General features: G+C 42.1%; 2 protein-coding genes across 2 annotated transcripts; one reads left to right on the top strand and one right to left on the bottom strand.

Moving 5' to 3' along the window:
* Window positions 1–460: 460 nt before the first annotated feature.
* On the top strand, window positions 461–6,412 carry znf710 (zinc finger protein 710). Its single transcript, XM_023955823.1, has 5 exons — window positions 461–546; window positions 2,143–3,630; window positions 4,162–4,353; window positions 4,433–4,607; window positions 4,970–6,412. Exons 1-5 carry the CDS (start codon window positions 502–504, stop codon window positions 5,128–5,130), a joined length of 2,061 nt encoding a protein of 686 aa, XP_023811591.1. The 5' UTR covers window positions 461–501; the 3' UTR covers window positions 5,131–6,412.
* A 54-nt stretch (window positions 6,413–6,466) lies between these two features.
* Window positions 6,467–16,669, bottom strand: LOC101171328 (isocitrate dehydrogenase [NADP], mitochondrial). Its single transcript, XM_004069655.4, has 11 exons — window positions 16,412–16,669; window positions 11,753–11,844; window positions 11,389–11,554; window positions 10,757–10,917; window positions 10,530–10,673; window positions 10,107–10,243; window positions 9,874–10,025; window positions 9,648–9,760; window positions 9,343–9,440; window positions 9,174–9,266; window positions 6,467–6,847 (listed from the first exon to the last, which is right to left on the bottom strand). Exons 1-11 carry the CDS (start codon window positions 16,527–16,529, stop codon window positions 6,763–6,765), a joined length of 1,359 nt encoding a protein of 452 aa, XP_004069703.3. The 5' UTR covers window positions 16,530–16,669; the 3' UTR covers window positions 6,467–6,762.
* Window positions 16,670–16,864: the final 195 nt, after the last annotated feature.

The raw sequence follows: 16,864 nt of genomic DNA, 5'->3' as shown, positions 1-16,864 counted from the left end.
TGCATGGATTTATCTGCATGCACATACAGATACATTTTTTAAGAAAAGTACTAATCAGATTTGTCTATTACCCCCCCCCCCCCCCCCCCCCCCCCAGGTTTGTTGACATAAAAAAGGAAAAGTACAGCAAGAAAAAGTATAATCAAGAACAGGAAAGATGGAGCTTCTGCACCTTATAGAGAAATGTGTGTTGAAGGGTCATGCCGGATTGTATGTAGTGAGAAAGATAAGATGTGTGTTTGTTTGCAAGAGAAAAGAAGACAGAAAGAGATGGGAAGGAGAGGGTGGGAGGAAGAGAAAGAAATGGGGTGATGTTGTATGCGTGTGTGTGTGGTAGGGTGGAGGACCGGTGGAGAGGTGGGGGGGTGGGGGGGGGGCAGGCACAGTCAGTTCTGATAACAGCAACAGTAGGAGGAGGAGGATGAGCCGTGGAACCGCCCCACTCTCCCACAGATATAAATAGGAGGAGGATTTTTTTACTTCACTCACTTCTCCTGAAGGATGAGATCCCTGAAACACCTCAAACATCACTCCAGGAACAATGTGGTGAGTTTGGGACCCACAGATGCAGGAAGTTGTTTGGAGGTGTGTGTGTGTGGTGGTGGTGGGAGGGTGTGTGTGTGTGTGTGTGTGTGTGTAGACGTTGCGGGAGCTACTTGTTGTGCAGTTTGTTTATGAGGCGCACACACTTTTATGTGTGTTTGTGAGAGTATGGGTTAGAGCAGGAAGCAGGACTACTTCTTCATCTCCACAGGAGTGCTGCAGCGGGAACATCTCTTCCAGGAGATCGGTGGTGCTTCCGTCTCCTCCGCTTGTTTGTCTTTCAGTTCCAACTTTACATGTCACACAATTATTACCTTCTCATTTGTCCTTTTCTCTTTCATTTTGCAGTGCCTTTTCTTCTTTAAAACCCCCTCCTTCCCCTCTTTCTCACTACTCGCTCTGTCTTTCTGCCCCCCCCAACACTCACACCCCTTCTCCTTTTCCTTTCTCTCACATACTCGCTCAATCTCTCATTCCCCTTTCCCCTCCCCTCCCTTCCCTTCTTTTCTTTATCTTTCAGCCCCTCCATCTCATTTCTCTCTCTCCCTCCCTCCCTCCACTCCTCCCTCCGCCCACAGCTCTTTCTCTTTCTCTTCATACCTACCTCCGTCTCTTTTCTTTCACTCTCTTTTCTCACACACTCACGGGGCTTTCAAACCCATTCTCCTTCCCTCACAAACACACACAGTCTGCCTCTGTCTGACTACTTTAAAAGCAGTAATTATAAATGACGTGTTTATCAGGGCATCCAGGTCTCTCCCTCACACACATACACCTTTATTCTTTCTCCTCTTCTTTTATTATCCACTGTTTTTTTCCTCTCAGTGTAGTGAGAAGAAGCAGCAATTTCTTGGGTTAAGAACAGAGAGAGACCAGGGGGTCACAGCTTCACAATCTACATTTTCCTTCAAAAAATAAAAGCAGTAGTGCTCACTTCTTCTTTATACCACAGAAGGCCAGTTTGGTGGTGGCACGATTTCTTTCCACCACTTTTCCGGTTCCGCTTTCACTGACGTCGTAGTCTGAAGCCTTTTTTGAGCCATACTTTTCATGTGAATGAGCTCAAAGCGAGCTCTGCAGGCTGATGTGGATCTTGTTGAGAAAGTACAGCCGCTTGGTAGGTTTTAATAAGTTTGCTTCAACTTAGACCTTCCCCCTTAAAATAAGACATGCTGCTTTAGTGATGGGCTGATTTGGACTGCCAAGCTGTCCCAAGACCCCAAAGGAAGTGTTGAGGACAGTCCACGGAAGTCAGCTTCCTGCATCCCTTGTTTTGTTCTTTATTGCTCTGAAAGCCTGTCAAGGAAGGAAGCGTTGTGCTAATGCAGATCTGCCTTATCTCTCAAATCTAATGTTCAGTGAATTCAGAGCAAGAATCACAAAACGTAGTCAGAATATGAGTGTGTTGAAAAAAAAACATAACCGAGAACACAGGAAGGTGTCAAATAAAAGACAAAGTAGGTATGTTTTATGAGGCCAGAAAAGCAGAAACGAAGATAAATGAGGAAATGTTGAGCAATGAAGGTTTTGTCATAATCAAACACTGCAGAAAACGTATTACTTTTGGCTCATTTTGGACTCTGTATCTTTTCTTTTAAGGAGGAGGAAAGCAGTCACTTGGTGCGGACCTACCCAAAGATGACGGAGGGTCACATGGACGTGAGCACACAGACTGAACCTGTGGTTGTACTGTCTCTGGCTCAGGCTGCTGTTCTTGGTCTCATCTCCCAGAATGAAATATTTGGAGCCACTATTGCCCCAAATGGCTTTTACACAGGGGAGTCCAGGGAGTGTCCCCCTCCTCCGACTGAGCCTGTTGAATATGAGTACGCTGACCAGCTCATAGGGGCCAATGGAGACTACTTGGCTGAGCCTGCTGGGGAGTTGGAGCCCCAGAACCAGTGCAGTGAGAAAAGGCGGCCCGGGCCCCGTGGGAGGATAAAAAGGCCGAGGACTGATGAAGACCCTGATGCTCAATTACATACAGCACCAGCTCAGGTGAAAGGGGAAAGATCTGAGTCGGAAACTCCTCCATCATGTGTTCACATGAACAGCAGGCATCATTCTGGAAAGCCGGAGGATCAAGCCGTCCAACAAAGTTCCCTGAAAGAAGAACGAGTCTGTGGAAACTGTATCTCATGTGTGAGAGAGACATCCAGACCTCAGTCTGACGGACCACCAGAGCAGGAACAAGAGGAGGGTGCAGGTAGGGAGGCAGACAAGAAAGAAGAGAAGCTGGTGGTTGAAGAAGAACAGGAAGAAGAAGCTCTAAACCTCAAGACAACTGCAGAATCCAGCAGTCCTGTGGAGAACAGTTTTTATGATTCAAATGAAGTGGCCTATGAGTCCTCCTCTGACATGCAGATGCCAGGAGAGTATGAGGAGAGTGGGCAGGCCATGCTCTGGTCCGACCCAGAGGGCCTCGCCAGACGAATGCAAATCGACCGTCTGGACATCAACGTGCAGATTGATGAGTCGTACTGCGTGGATGTGGGAGAGGGGCTGAAACGCTGGAAGTGTCGCATGTGTGAGAAATCCTACACTTCAAAGTATAATCTCGTCACACACATATTGGGCCATAATGGAATTAAGCCTCATGAATGTCTGCACTGTGGGAAGCTTTTCAAGCAGCCAAGCCACCTCCAGACTCACCTGCTGACCCATCAAGGGACTCGGCCTCACAAGTGCACTGTTTGCGAGAAAGCTTTCACGCAGACCAGCCACCTGAAGAGGCACATGCTGCAGCACACGGATGTTAAGCCGTACAGCTGCCGCTTCTGCGGCCGCGGCTTCGCCTACCCCAGCGAGCTGAGGACCCACGAGAGCAAACATGAGAACGGCCAGTGCCACGTCTGCACCCACTGCGGTCTGGAGTTCCCCACCTACGCCCATCTGAAGAGACACTTAACCAGCCATCAGGGCCCTACCACGTACCAGTGCACTGAGTGCCAAAAGTCCTTTGCCTACCGCAGCCAGCTGCAGAACCACCTGATGAAGCACCAGAACGTGCGGCCTTATGTTTGTCCGGAGTGTGGCATGGAGTTTGTCCAGATCCATCACCTTCGACAACACGCCCTCACTCACAAGGTACTCACTCGCACTGGAGGCACTAAAATACAGCAATGGGAATTTCTTTTACCACTGCTTTCAAAAAACCAGGTTGACCTTCTGGGTCTTATTCACTTTAAAAATATCAAAGGATTAATGTTAAAGTGGAAGGATTTTAGCTTTTCTTAATGCCCGTTTTATGAATCCTCATCACAGGATGAGGGTAGAGGACACACATGCAGTCTTTTCTCCAAAACCAGTTACTTTGTAAACACAGTCTTCAAAAGCATAGAGTTCTGTTGTTTGACTCTGACCCCACCTAGTTCCATGTATTTTTATGCCATTGCACCTCTTTTATTTCAGAAAAAAATGTATTATTTCAATCGTATTTTTATACTCAGTCACAGAAAATGTTTTAAGAGTTCAGGACAAAAAGTCAGCAGTGGAATTAATTTAAAAAATCCTGTTCGAACATACAATTTAATAAAAAATCAAAATGAACATAACCCAGCTCCTCTTGTTTGTGGAATCAGAGAAACTCCAAGCCTAAACGACGTTTTCTCTCCTCAGGGCATGAAGGAATTTAAGTGTGACGTCTGCGCCAGAGAGTTCACCCTGTCTGCCAACCTGAAGCGACACATGTTGATCCACGCCAGCGTGAGGCCCTTCCAGTGCCACGTTTGCTTCAAGACCTTTGTCCAGAAGCAGACCTTGAAGACGCACATGATTGTCCACCTTCCAGTGAAGCCTTTCAAATGCAAGGTGTGCACAGTCTTTTTTTTTTATTTCTATTTCCTTTTGAAGCTTAGGCCAGGTGTGTTGACAACTGGACTCCTTTCAGGTGTGTGGGAAGTCGTTCAACAGAATGTATAACCTCCTCGGTCACATGCACCTCCATGCTGGCAGCAAGCCCTTCAAGTGCCCTTACTGCACCAGCAAGTTTAACCTGAAGGGCAACCTGAGCAGACACATGAAGGTTAAACACGGCATCATGGACACCACGATGGATGGACACGGTGAGCAACTTCCTCTCTCGTTGTAATCATTGTCTGGATTGAAACAAATTGAGTTATGAGCTGCAAAGACGGTGACCTGTCACATTGTTGTCACTCACTCCCTCTCTAATTCACTCCGACTGTGCGTGTGACATGGTCTGGCGGCTGAATATCTCTCTGTCGCTGCCTCCGTGTGTTTTGTAAATATAGCAGTGCCTGGATTAGACCTGCCAGCGTCTATCATTGCAGACTGGTGCAGAGGAGGGGGCAGTCTGCTGTCTGTCATCCGTGTGGCCATTTGTCTTTAAGAAAAGCTCTGCATGTTCTATCGAGGGCAATGAGGGATCATTTTTGTGTTTTCTATTCCCTCTCCTCCTCATCAGAACCCCCCCAAGAGGCGGAAGGACACGAGGACTACGAAGAAGAAAGCCTGGAGTTCAGCGAGCGGGAAAACCGAGCAAACAACAACAACACACCAGACGTGGCTAAACTATCTCAAATGGAGTACTACGGGAAGAGTGCAGGGCGCTTCAGCACTGCATGAAATACCAAAATTTCCTCAAACTCAAATTGAGAAGTGTGAACCAAGAAAATGTTTCATTTTGTTCTGCTGTCAAAGGTAGAGCTCGGATTCCTCCTAAAGGATGCAAGGAGGGCCAGCAAACTGCACATCATTATGCACTGGAATAAATAAAAAAAAACAAAAGAAAATGTACAAATTTTATCTAATTCCTATTTTCATCAAAAACAAGGAAAACTTGCATATTATATTAAAAAGGGAAATCTAAAATAGAACTATTTAGGTAAAAAAAAATCTATAAGTTACATGTTGGAATTAGAAAATCATCAAAGCTAGAATATTGAAGCACATCTTTAGTAACTGTTCAAGTTACCCTGCACTTCCATTTTCAGACAATCCCATACTGTCAGTCTGCTGGCATAAACCAATGTTAAAGTGTGGGGGGAGAAGAAAGCACCAAGTGTTTGTTCACTTGCCAAAGTTTAACCAAGGTTAATCATTCACTATGATTTCTACTGTGAGGAAGTCGACAAAAACGACTTCAGTCTGGTTTGAATCCTGTGATTTGTTGTACAATTCTCAGCGTCTGCGTTTTACATTAAAAAGCGTCAACCTGTATTGATCTGTAGTCTATGAATGTATCTGTTTCGGTAGAATGTTGTCAGAACAACCATCTTAATCCCTGGGATCCCTTTACCAAAGAGCTGGATCAAGTCTGTCAGTCGTAGGCGCACACTAGTTTCTGGACTCATTTCTAGGCAGCTTCTATCATCTCCACGAAAGCAAACGCTGTTTGATTCTTCAGAAGACTGCACCATTTTTTCTTTTTCTGAACGGGTGAATCAACAAGAATTGTCCTAAAAAGAAAAACCGGAGACAGAAATATTAAGTGCCCCGGTGTGTCTGCGAGAGCACGCCATCCATCACACCGAACACCGGTCTCAAGTGATGGACGACAACCTCCCAACATGTGACAAGGCCGCAGACCTGCTGGAAAATGATTTGGAAATGCTCAATATATTCATTTCCCACTGCTTGGCTTTTCAAGCTTGAAAGCTGCAGACAAGTGTTCATCCGCATTGTCAATATACTGCATTTAAAAATAGGAAAGTAAAAAAGCCAATTGTTTTCATTTTTCCAGCTTCTGTGTTCATCCAATCACTTTTTAAATAATACAAAGAGGAAAAAAAACCATCAAAACAGCTTTCTGTATTAGATTTTAGTGTTCAAATGAAATGAATAGAGTTGTATGTATAATGTTGTGTACCAAGAAATACTGTAAGATAATAAATTTATTTACCTTTGAGCATTTTCAACAATTATTACTGTTGATTTTTCTTGAACAAACGAAACGCTAATATTGGGTCAAATGAGATTTTATTGGCGCATGTGTGATGCAGGCTTCAGCCTCGCTCAAGTCATTACACAGCGTTGAATACAGTACATTTTACAAAAATAAAACCTTGCACATGAATGGACAGGTAGCTAGGGGCCGTCAAGTGAGAAGGATAATTTAACCATTTAATAAGATAAGAACTATCCTACAGATGGCATTTGTCTTCTGGGGTGGATTTATTGACCTTTTTAAGTTAAAAATGAGGTACAAAAACAGAAGAGTGACATTGCCATCTTCAGGTTCACCGCGTTCCGAGTCCTTCACTTGCCGAGAGCTTTTTCCAGATTCGTCTTGATGGCGTCGAGGAAGTCTGTGGTGTTGACGTAGTGCTCATTCAGCTTCACACTGAAAAGGCAGGACAGGACAATGTAGGACCGCTTAGCGCAGATACATAGTCTGGTAGTTGGAGCAACACAACTCAGTATAAATGTAATATTATGACAGCATTTAGATGAATAATATCAATGCTACAAAAACCAAAAAACAAAAACAGCATGGGTTGTCAGTGTGCATGCCTGATAAGGACACTGGCATCACACAGCCGCGATCTTTGATTAACATCATGAAGCACGCTTTGTTTTTGTTTTGTTTTTTTTGTTTTTTTAAATCACTCCTGCTCCTGGTTAGGATGCAAGAAGGAAACTATTAGAGATAACAGAATTTAAAAAAGTTAAATATCAGACCTTTTACGACATTCTAAGAGCATTTAAAATCTAAACAGCAAACGAAGCAGTTTGCTTCATAAGAATTTCCACCATCCAGTTTAAACCACTACGATCTATTTTTAAGCCATTCCTGCATCAATTTCGGGCTCCCCCGCACTGACGACCCGTGAGCCAATTAGGTAGCTGAGGTTAAACGATTTACGGCCAGTTCCTGACCTTATGACACAGCGCAGCATGGAAATGTTTTTTTTTTAGTGACATCGCCCTGGCAATAAAAAAATCTTTTTAAGACCCATTCGCCAGATTTTAAGACACTATAATGCTTTATAAGGCCTCATTTCAGTTAGATTAAATCTGGGACCTTTTAGGACTTTTTTTTAAGATCCTGTGAATGACATTCTAAAAGTTTCCAAACAATAAAAAAACGCCAGCCTAGAAGAAAAAGTTTCAGGGAATTATTAAATTGCAGAAACGGGCAAAAACAGAGCACATATGTAAAGGAAATGGACGGCCCACACAAAGTGGAGCTTTCTAAACAGCTTGAATTCTTGTTTGTTTCTGGATATTGATGAATAATCCTGCAGCTTGTGTGTGCTGCATGTTTGCCAAAGATCTGACTTTATTAGAATTCAGAAAAGTTGAAGTTGATCTTGATGCCGAAAGGCAAAGTCAATATTTGATTTAAGAATCTTAAAAAGTCTCCTGGCTCCACGTTTGATCTGCTAGAGAAAAAAAAAAAAATCGGCCTCACACGCTTTTTATCAGCTTTCATTGAGAGGAGTAACACGTCTTTAACCAGAAAGAGACACTGGAGTAAAAACAAAAACACTTTTAAAGCTGGTAAATTTTCATTTAAAAACCTAACTGAATTAAGAATTAATGTACCAATAGTGAATATTTAAATAAGAAAATCAATTATGGTAAATAAAACTATTTGTACAACGCCTCCGATTTTAGATTTATTGTCCCAAAGTAAATAAAAAAATAAAACAAAATCATTTTTCCAAACAAAATATCCTCTGATGAGCTCGTGTGTCATTAATCAAATTAGCTAATTATTTTTTATAACTTGTCTGAAAAATGGGAGCTGCCTTTTCCCAGAATCCACCAAGACATTTCCAAATTGACATCCCAGAACAAACAAACTATTAAAAACAAAACAAAAAGCAGACGGCAGCTAGCTCTGTGAATAGAGAAGCAACAATAATGGCATGTCTGCCAATCTGTTCAGATGAAATCACTCATTTGCATAATGTTTTTACATAACAAAAAGATTGATGAGCCGATTTATTTGGTCCGTCTTTTCTTTTTTCCTGACGTATAGTAATACAAACATTTAAATATCTGGACAGCTCTGGTAAACATTTCTGTTACTGTGAGGAGAAAATTATATATTTTTAAAAAATGCAACAGTAATTTTTCTTGTTTGTTTTTTAAAGCTTTTAACAAAGTTCTGAAACTGGAATGAGTTTGACTGAACTATGGTACAGCTAAAAAAAGCAAAATTATAAAGATTTATAAGTATAATTTTTCTAGTAGACTGCATTAATACGCTCCTCTCTCAGTAACAGCTTTACACAAAAATGAATGCAGAAAAACCTGGGCAGAATCTTGGAAAGAAACATCTGATCAGTCTTAAGTTATCAGACCATGGCCTCGTTTCTGCTGACATGGAAACATTTTCCACAAAAGGCAAAATAATTTCACCCAAAAATAAAAAAATAAAAAAATGTTTCCTCTGTAAAATGATAGACTATCGATAAATAGTATTTTTTTTATTCCATGTGTAGAAGCATACTATGCAACCAGAAAATTATAAAAATGTTAAAGTCATGCATTGGTGCAGTGTCCAATCAAAAAGGACATTTAGTTGTTTTCTAGGACAAAACGTTTCCAAATACCACCCCACAGACCAACTGAGACATTTTTTGAACATATACTGCACAAAAAGACCTTTTTATAAATAAACATGTTACACTTCTTAGCTGCTCGTAACACAAACTTACTTGGACAAGCCGTGGATGCAACCTGCGAGGTCCTTGGTCATGGTGCCACTCTCCACAGTCTCCACACACACCCTCTCCAGAGTTTGAGCGAACCTGCAAAAATCACAATTTCTAAGTATTTTTGCTTTTGTCTCCTTTTGGGATTCAAAAATGTCTTTCTACAACTGACTTAATAAGATCAGGATTGCCATCAAGTTTGCCTCGGTGCTCCAGGCCTCGAGTCCAGGCGAAAATACTGGCAATCGGGTTTGTGCTGGTCGGTCTCCCCTGAAAGTAAAATCAGAAAGCTGAAGGTTTAGCAGAAGCTTTGAAAGCAAGCATGTCATGTTCTATTTCTACCACGTGGTGGCAGTAGAGCTCCACATACTACACACTAAGGAGGATTCCAAAAAAAGTTTGCTACTTATTCTCCTCTTCAGCTTAATCCAGGAAAATTCTTTAAGAATACAGAGCTGAAGGGTGACAAAGATCTACCTTCTGGTGTTCACGGTAGTGCCTGGTCACCGTGCCGTGTGCTGCCTCAGCCTCGATGGTTTTACCATCAGGACAGATGAGAACCGATGTCATCAGTCCCAGGGAGCCAAAACCTAACAAGAAAAACAAAACAAAATATATATATATTTCTCAAGTGCAACCCCCTATTGGAAGCAAAACATTTGACATAATTTCAAGTAAGCGGCAGAAATGATTTGCATCTCACCCTGTGCAAGGATATCAGACTGAACGTCTCCATCATAGTTCTTGCAGGCCCATACAAAGGCTCCTGAGGACTTCAGTACTTGTGCAACCATGTCATCAATAAGCCTATGTTCATACCAGATCTTCAGCTTGTCGAACTCTGGTTTGTAATTCCTGAAATTTGCACATAAAAGAACAATTTGTACATGCAGAATATTCGATATTTATTTATATTCAGTTTCTGTGTGCACTCACTTTTCAAAGATGTCCTGGAAGATGTCTTTAAATCTGCCATCATAGGCTTTAAGAATGGTGTTCTTTGTGCTCATGTACAACGGCCACTTCTTGGCAATGGCGTACTGGAAGCAACTGTGTGCAAAGCCTGTAATAGACTGGAAAAGACAGAAAGCAAACATTTTCTAAGCTGCAGGCTTTATCAGCTGTAAAAGGGGGTTAACAACCTTCCCCTTGTCGAGATGAAAGTCATCAACGATGACCTCTGATGTTGTTTGATCAAACAGACTGAGTGGATGAAGGCAAACAACAGTAGCAAGGCAGGCCAAAAACAGGATGCTCCACAGCACAGACTGAGCTCTCACAACTCTCAGTTGGAAGAAATAAAGAATCTTTCAAATAAATAAATGAAAAATAGAAACATTTTTTCTCCTTTTTGCTCACCTCATCGGTGTTATACATGCCCATTCCGCAACCGCCAGCAGGAAAGTCAAAAACTTCCCATTCCTTGGGAGTGCTTCCATCAGAAGGAGAAAAGATCATCTTGAATTTACCGGGCTGGTCGACAACAAAGTCTGTCGCCCTGTACTGTAGGAGAAACACAAATGCAGAGATGGAGTGAAGCTCAGACAAAGAAACATCACTTTCTACATGTGTGCATAAAGACTCACCTGATCACCAAAGGCGTGTCTGCCAATAGTGATGGGCTGTGTCCAGCCCGGAACAAGCCTGGGAATGTTCTTGCAAATGATTGGCTCTCGGAAGACGGTGCCTCCCAGAATGTTCCTGATGGTTCCATTGGGGCTCTTCCACATTTTCTTCAGACTAAACTCTACAGTAGGAAAACACACATGATGGCAGTGTTTAAACATAAATAAAAAAAGCACAGGTGCAGTCAAATATATCTACTCTGGCAGATAAGCGAAAAGAGAAAATGCTCACAACATTTGCTGTTTTCTTTTTGTTAAGTGGTTAAGTTAAGTCTCCTCACAAGCAAAGTAGAAGACATTTTCAGTTCAGAAACTGACTGAAAGCTCAGCACATTTCATGAGCTTACAGCTCTGGTAGCTGTGGTCAACGCTGATGAAGATGCTGTAGGCTCTAATGTTTAAAGCTGCCATGACTTCACTGGTTTCTTAATAGAAAATGAATGTACGGCAGAAGAGAGTTATGTGCTGTCGGATGCAGAGTATGTGACAAAGTTATGGCAGACTGTACACCCTGTTCATTTGCAGACTGCATGTGTTTTGGCAGCTCGAAATGATAAAAATGTACATCAGTCATCTGAAAGTTTGCTCGAGACCTTCCACTCTGGCTTCGTCGGGTGTGATGGTAGCACATTTAACCGCCACGTGGTACTTCAGCGTGGCGAGGGCAGAGTCGATGGTGACCTGGTCATCAGTCTGGTCGCGGTATGGCAGCCCCAAGTCATAATACTTCAGTTCCACGTCAACATTGCTTAGAATGAGCTAAAAAAAACACACACACAATAAAAATGATCATCTGGTGCCTCCTGCAACAACAAAAAAAGTCTCAATTTCTACCAGAGTTTTCAAATTTTAATGGGTCGATATAACAATAACTATTATTGTTGCTGCTGAACCATCTGAATAATCATGTTCCCATGTGAGTCCATGCTGGACTGAGACTCGCAGCTACATAATTACCTTCTCTTTAATGAACTCCCAGATGATTCGGGTCATCTCGTCTCCATCCATCTCCACCACGGGCTGGGCAACTTTAATGCGCCGGTCTGCATCTGTTAAAGAGACGAGCAGGAAGGTTTTAGAAAAAAGCAGAAAGCAAAAGAAAAAAAAGAGGCAGAAAATAAACATTTAACGTGAAATCTGGAAATCTCTTTCTTTCACAGCTCCATTCCGATATATGAAAGACTTGGTGTAATTTCATCCCGACAAGCGTTTGAAACATTTGAAGAAAGAGGACCTAAAGTCTAGATAGCATGACTCACCTACGCTGACACTCATCAAATCATTTGATTTCAGAGTAATTTAGAAAAAAACGTTTTTCTTTTTTAAGATGATGATTACTTGTAAAGTGTTAGAAACATACAAGACAAGCCTATTTGCGCCAGCAAATACAATACATACTACATACAATATATATTTTTATTTGGGTCAGTATAAATGTTTTTCAAAAACGTGTGGTTGTTTTTTTTTTTGTTAAAAACAAATATAGACTCAGGACTTCTGGTTTCTAGCTAGAATCGAGATAAAGCAGCTGCTCTAATCACATCTCTTTTTCCTTTTGCTTCAAAGTGTGGGAGTTCTGCCATCCGGACGTCTACTGTGAACTGAAAAGTACAGGGGGAGGTGCCAGGGATCAAGTTCTCACATTTCCAAGTCAAGCTAATGCCCCCTGTGCGGCTACAAAGGCCTTGCACCAAACTGTGGGCGTAAATGTTCCGTTTTCAGTGAAAATTTACTTTCAAAACAAAACTGGAATAAAGTCAAAAGCTGATTAGATTCTCATTGTTTTGGTAAAGACACACAACTGTCCAAACCCTGACTCGTTACTTTTGGGGCCAGCTCTACTGGTGACTGTGCACACTGAAAATAACTTGCTAGGAAAAACAGCTGCGGCCGCTGAGCTCCACAGATCCGACATGAGGCAGATGACAAAAAGACAACAAATCAAGAAACACCTGATCATATCTAGTTCTTTCTTTACTGTTAAGTAAAAGCACATTCATAAAACTTTGATCTCTGAAGTTTCTGAGAATCATCTTGTCATGTTTTATAGCGTGTCCACCAGAGGTTGTATACAATAAAAAGGTGTCGTAAAATGAAATATCAAATCTAAAATAAAAGGTGGAATAAATAAAAAGATGTCCATGATCCATTTCAATAAAACTTTCAAGTCTTTATATCTCATTTCTTTAGTCCTTAATAAAATGTTGTCCTCTTAGCAGCTCTGTCTTGATAAATGCAACAGCAAATAACAATACAAAGAAATCCTTTCAAAAGAATAAAAGAAATGGATTCAAAAAGAATGAACCCTTTGTTTTCTCATATTTGGCCTTTTGTAGCAGTTTGTCTGAAACATGAAATTTATGTTGCATTAATCCCAAGAAAGAAATGTAGAACATGTCTACATTTAAAAATGTGTAGCTATAAACAGAGAATTTTTTTGCAGCTTAAAAAAAATCTAATTTATGAACAACCCTTGGGTATAAAACAATCTATATAAACAGCATTTATCAGAAATGACAGCAGTCAACAAGACAAGCTAGCTTAGCAAATTGTTGAACTCATTTCCCTTTGCTTATGACGTGCATAAAGCATTGACAGCAGTCATGCTTTCTGACTAGTCGGCTCTAAATCTGCAAAAACGGTCTTCATCTGACTGCAGGTGGGGGAGGGCGGGATTGAGCCCAGGCGGTTATGTAACATCTGTGTGTGGACTATGGAGGAGTCATGCCCACCAGCCTGCAACACATCCTGTAAAATGTGTCTTTTCAGATGATATCTCTAAAGGAAGCCTAGCATTACTAATATTTGAAGACATTTCATAACATTTATTTTAGTTTTGTTTTATTTGGACAACTCTAGTATACATGGAAGACGCTGGGATGCAAATCTGTTAAGTCCAACCACACGTAGATATTTTTGCAAATGTTGCAAAATCAATAAGTAAATAACACGAAAAGAGAAAAAAAAAAGAATGTGGAATAGTCGCATTGGAAAACCCCTGCTGTACTGGCAAATAATATAAGGTTTGCGCAGTAGAGGAAGACAATAGAAGCAGCTAATGGACACCAACATATTTTTTAGAAAACTAAGTCTAAATTTCAGTAGGAATGGATCAAGATAAAATGAGCTAAAGTAAAACATAAATGATGCTTTAATTGCTAGTTAGCAGGGAAAAAAGGATGCAAAGCTCTGATGCTACGTTTACACCAGGCATGCCAAGTATTCAGAAGCCCATGGTGCCGCTACCTAACAATAGCACGTCCGCCACCTACAGTTGGAAGACACTTGATGCAAAATGTTGTAGTGGTGAAAATCTTGCTCTCTTTCTTTCACAGCTCTATTCCGATATATGAAAGACTTGGTGTACTTTATTAAGGCTGCAATTTTTCGTTTCTCCTCCAATTTTTCAAAGGTTGGCACTTCCTTGAATTGAAGGGGACGCCATCCATATGTCACTACCAAAGCAGAGTCCCTGACTGGTCAAAGGTCAATCTGCTTTAACTTTAAACGCATGTTCAATGGGTGAGTTTAGGATCCAGAAGCCCAAAACGTGCACATTTCTATAGACTTTTCATTGAAAGTGGCTGCTTGAATGCACATTGTCAAGCGTGGCGTCAACATAGCTGAGGCTTCAACAAAAAACAGAGAACTCTAGTGATCAATTGAAGCATAGAAGACATTGGATGTCTGAAGACGTAAAGCCTGGACTTTGCTATTTGTTTAAAAGAGTAAATAAAAATAAAAAAACTACCTTAATATTCCTGACACACATAAGGAGCAAATTGTTGTTTCAGGTACACGCAGAAGACAATTTTTATTCAAACTGAACTAAAACACTCAACCACAGGTCTGTTTTTATGCTGCAGCCTTGAAACATCAACTGTCAGAATTCTCTTGCCTGCAGATCCAAACACCAGAGTAACTGAACTGCGTTCACTTCTGATCTAAGTATTTAACACTTTTTAACACCCTGACTTAGGGAGTCTACAACTAATTTTAAAACTCAAAGTAGGAGAGCGGCGCGCTAAGCATAACTTGTCGAAGACGCATTAAGGGCAGGTGGTTAAGAACAAACTGAAAGTGTGCCTTAAGATCATCTTAAAGATGACTTGAAGGGCAACAGACCAGATGACCTCTGGTTAAATTTCAACAAAGAAGCCACAAATCGTTACGTTTTAATCCTTAACTGAGAGGAGACAAGTCACAAGGTAAACAGAGCCAGCCTGCAGACTAGAGTCTATGCCCCTGGGAGTGCTCACCGCTGAGCCATATGGACACTGATAAATCAAATGATTTTTAAAAATCAAAGCTAACAGTAGCGGAGTTTCTTATCTTTATGGTCCTTAAGCTAACCCGTTGGCCCGGATTGCACACACATTGATTGAGAAAAGAAGTCCTGCTGCTTCAACTTGTGATTACAACTAAAGACAGCAAGAGATGCTCTCATATTTTGGACTATTGTGACAACTTTACCGGCTCCTCAAACGCACCATTGATGCTTCAACACTTGACTTTAATACTCCAAATAACCCCTACCAGCTAAGTGTACAACCAGCGCCATGTTGATCGAATCGGTTAAGCCAAAGCTCCTTTAGTTTAAGATTGCTTACCGCGTTTCTAAACCTGCAGGGATTTAAACGGCTAATGCCTCTTCCCTCCAAGCAGAAACACAGATGATCATGCATAGCTTTTCTGTATATAAATATATAACATTTTCCGACAGTCATAATAGACAGGTGATTTGGATGTGTGGTTGGCAAAACAATACGACCAAGCGGAAAAATATGCGCGCCTGACAGACAGCAGCCCAAAAGGAAAGCAGCATGATGTAGGACAGGAGAGCAGGGGCAGCCATTGCTCTCCGTGAATTGGTCTCGTATTCCATGGCTGACCTTGAGAAAAACTTTCCTCAGCCCCCCACTGTCCCACGGACTGACACCGCAGCCGAAGCGCGCGCGGTCTATTTTGGGTCATTTATTTATGGCAATTCAATTAGTAGTGAAGAAGCGGCCGCGAGCGCTGCGGCGAACATTTCCGCGAAAAAGCGAAACATCCTTCTCTGTCTTTTTTGTTCTTAAAAAGAAGTAGAGCCGCTCGGTCCGAGCGGTTTAGCCATCCGATGTTTTGTTTCACTCCCAAACACCCGCACATCATGATCATGTGATGATCATTTTGCTACAGATGTCCTTTGGAACAGTGAAAACAAAGAACAGCCGGGTTCGTGGTGGTGGGGGGCTTTGTTTGTTGTCACGTGCACGTATTTTAATTTATTTAAAGACGGACTTTAAGTGATGCGAAAGCCTGAAAATGGGAGTCGTTTTGAGCTCAGAGAATAAAGACGCCGCTAACAGCATCCCCGGGTCGCTAGCAGCTCACTCAGTTTGGCTAGCATTGCTATGCTAGTAGCCGCCGGCTTCCAACGGTCAACCGAATTCGCTACCCTCTAGCAAGGTGACTTTGCATCATGTGATGGCACGCCACGCGAACACCACTAAATACGAAAGTGTGAGCACAAATATGGAGTCAATTGTGAATAACCACCACACATCGATGTCGGCCTCCGCGTACTCTCTTTCTCTCTCTCTCTCTCTCTCTCCGTCTCTTCTTTTTACTCACAGTTTCGCTGCTGCAAAGTCTGGCAATTTGCAGCCGGCGCAAGCACTGCGGGGTTTCTGGAGAACGCGGTCCCAGTGGCCCTCGACACAGAGGCGAGCACTTTCAGATACCCAGCCATGTCTGGACGACCCAAAATCACTTGGCGGTTAACACTCGACGGAACTCTGAGCGAATAAGGGACGATGTGCTCCGAGGATTTCTGCAATATAGTCCACCGCAGCACCGCCCTTCTTCCCCCTCCCCGCCGGGACACGCTGAGCTCTACGTCAGAGGAGCACATCCATGATTTGCCGCGTGCGTCCTTGTCTGGTCCACGTCGGTCGTGCGGGATGGACAGCTGTGCAAGATCGTCCACATCTGTTTGTTTACCTCCGCGCGCAGGAGAAATTATGTGAATGAACACCTAAATACAAGTTAAGGATCCCCAGGGCCCAGTTTATGAAGACAGTTCTT

This window comes from Oryzias latipes, chromosome 6 (assembly GCF_002234675.1).
Source record: "Oryzias latipes chromosome 6, ASM223467v1".
Lineage (NCBI taxonomy): Eukaryota > Metazoa > Chordata > Actinopteri > Beloniformes > Adrianichthyidae > Oryzias > Oryzias latipes.
Note: the sequence above shows the minus strand (reverse complement) of the source record. Positions and strands in the feature narration are given on the sequence as shown.

What these genes read in the sequence shown, in the direction of transcription:
- znf710 (XM_023955823.1), top strand. Translation starts at nt 502, where the DNA reads ATGAGATCCCTGAAACACCTCAAACATCACTCCAGGAACAATGTG. An exon ending in TGAAGCCTTTCAAATGCAAG is followed by an intron (nt 4,354 to 4,432) that starts GTGTGCACAGTC and finishes GACTCCTTTCAG; the next exon opens with GTGTGTGGGAAGTCGTTCAA. An exon ending in CACCACGATGGATGGACACG is followed by an intron (nt 4,608 to 4,969) that starts GTGAGCAACTTC and finishes CCTCCTCATCAG; the next exon opens with AACCCCCCCAAGAGGCGGAA.
- LOC101171328 (XM_004069655.4), bottom strand. Translation starts at nt 16,529, where the DNA reads ATGGCTGGGTATCTGAAAGTGCTCGCCTCTGTGTCGAGGGCCACTGGG. An exon ending in GACTTTGCAGCAGCGAAACT is followed by an intron (nt 11,845 to 16,411) that starts GTGAGTAAAAAG and finishes TCTCTTTAACAG; the next exon opens with ATGCAGACCGGCGCATTAAA. An exon ending in TGCATCCACGGCTTGTCCAA is followed by an intron (nt 6,848 to 9,173) that starts GTAAGTTTGTGT and finishes CTGCCTTTTCAG; the next exon opens with TGTGAAGCTGAATGAGCACT.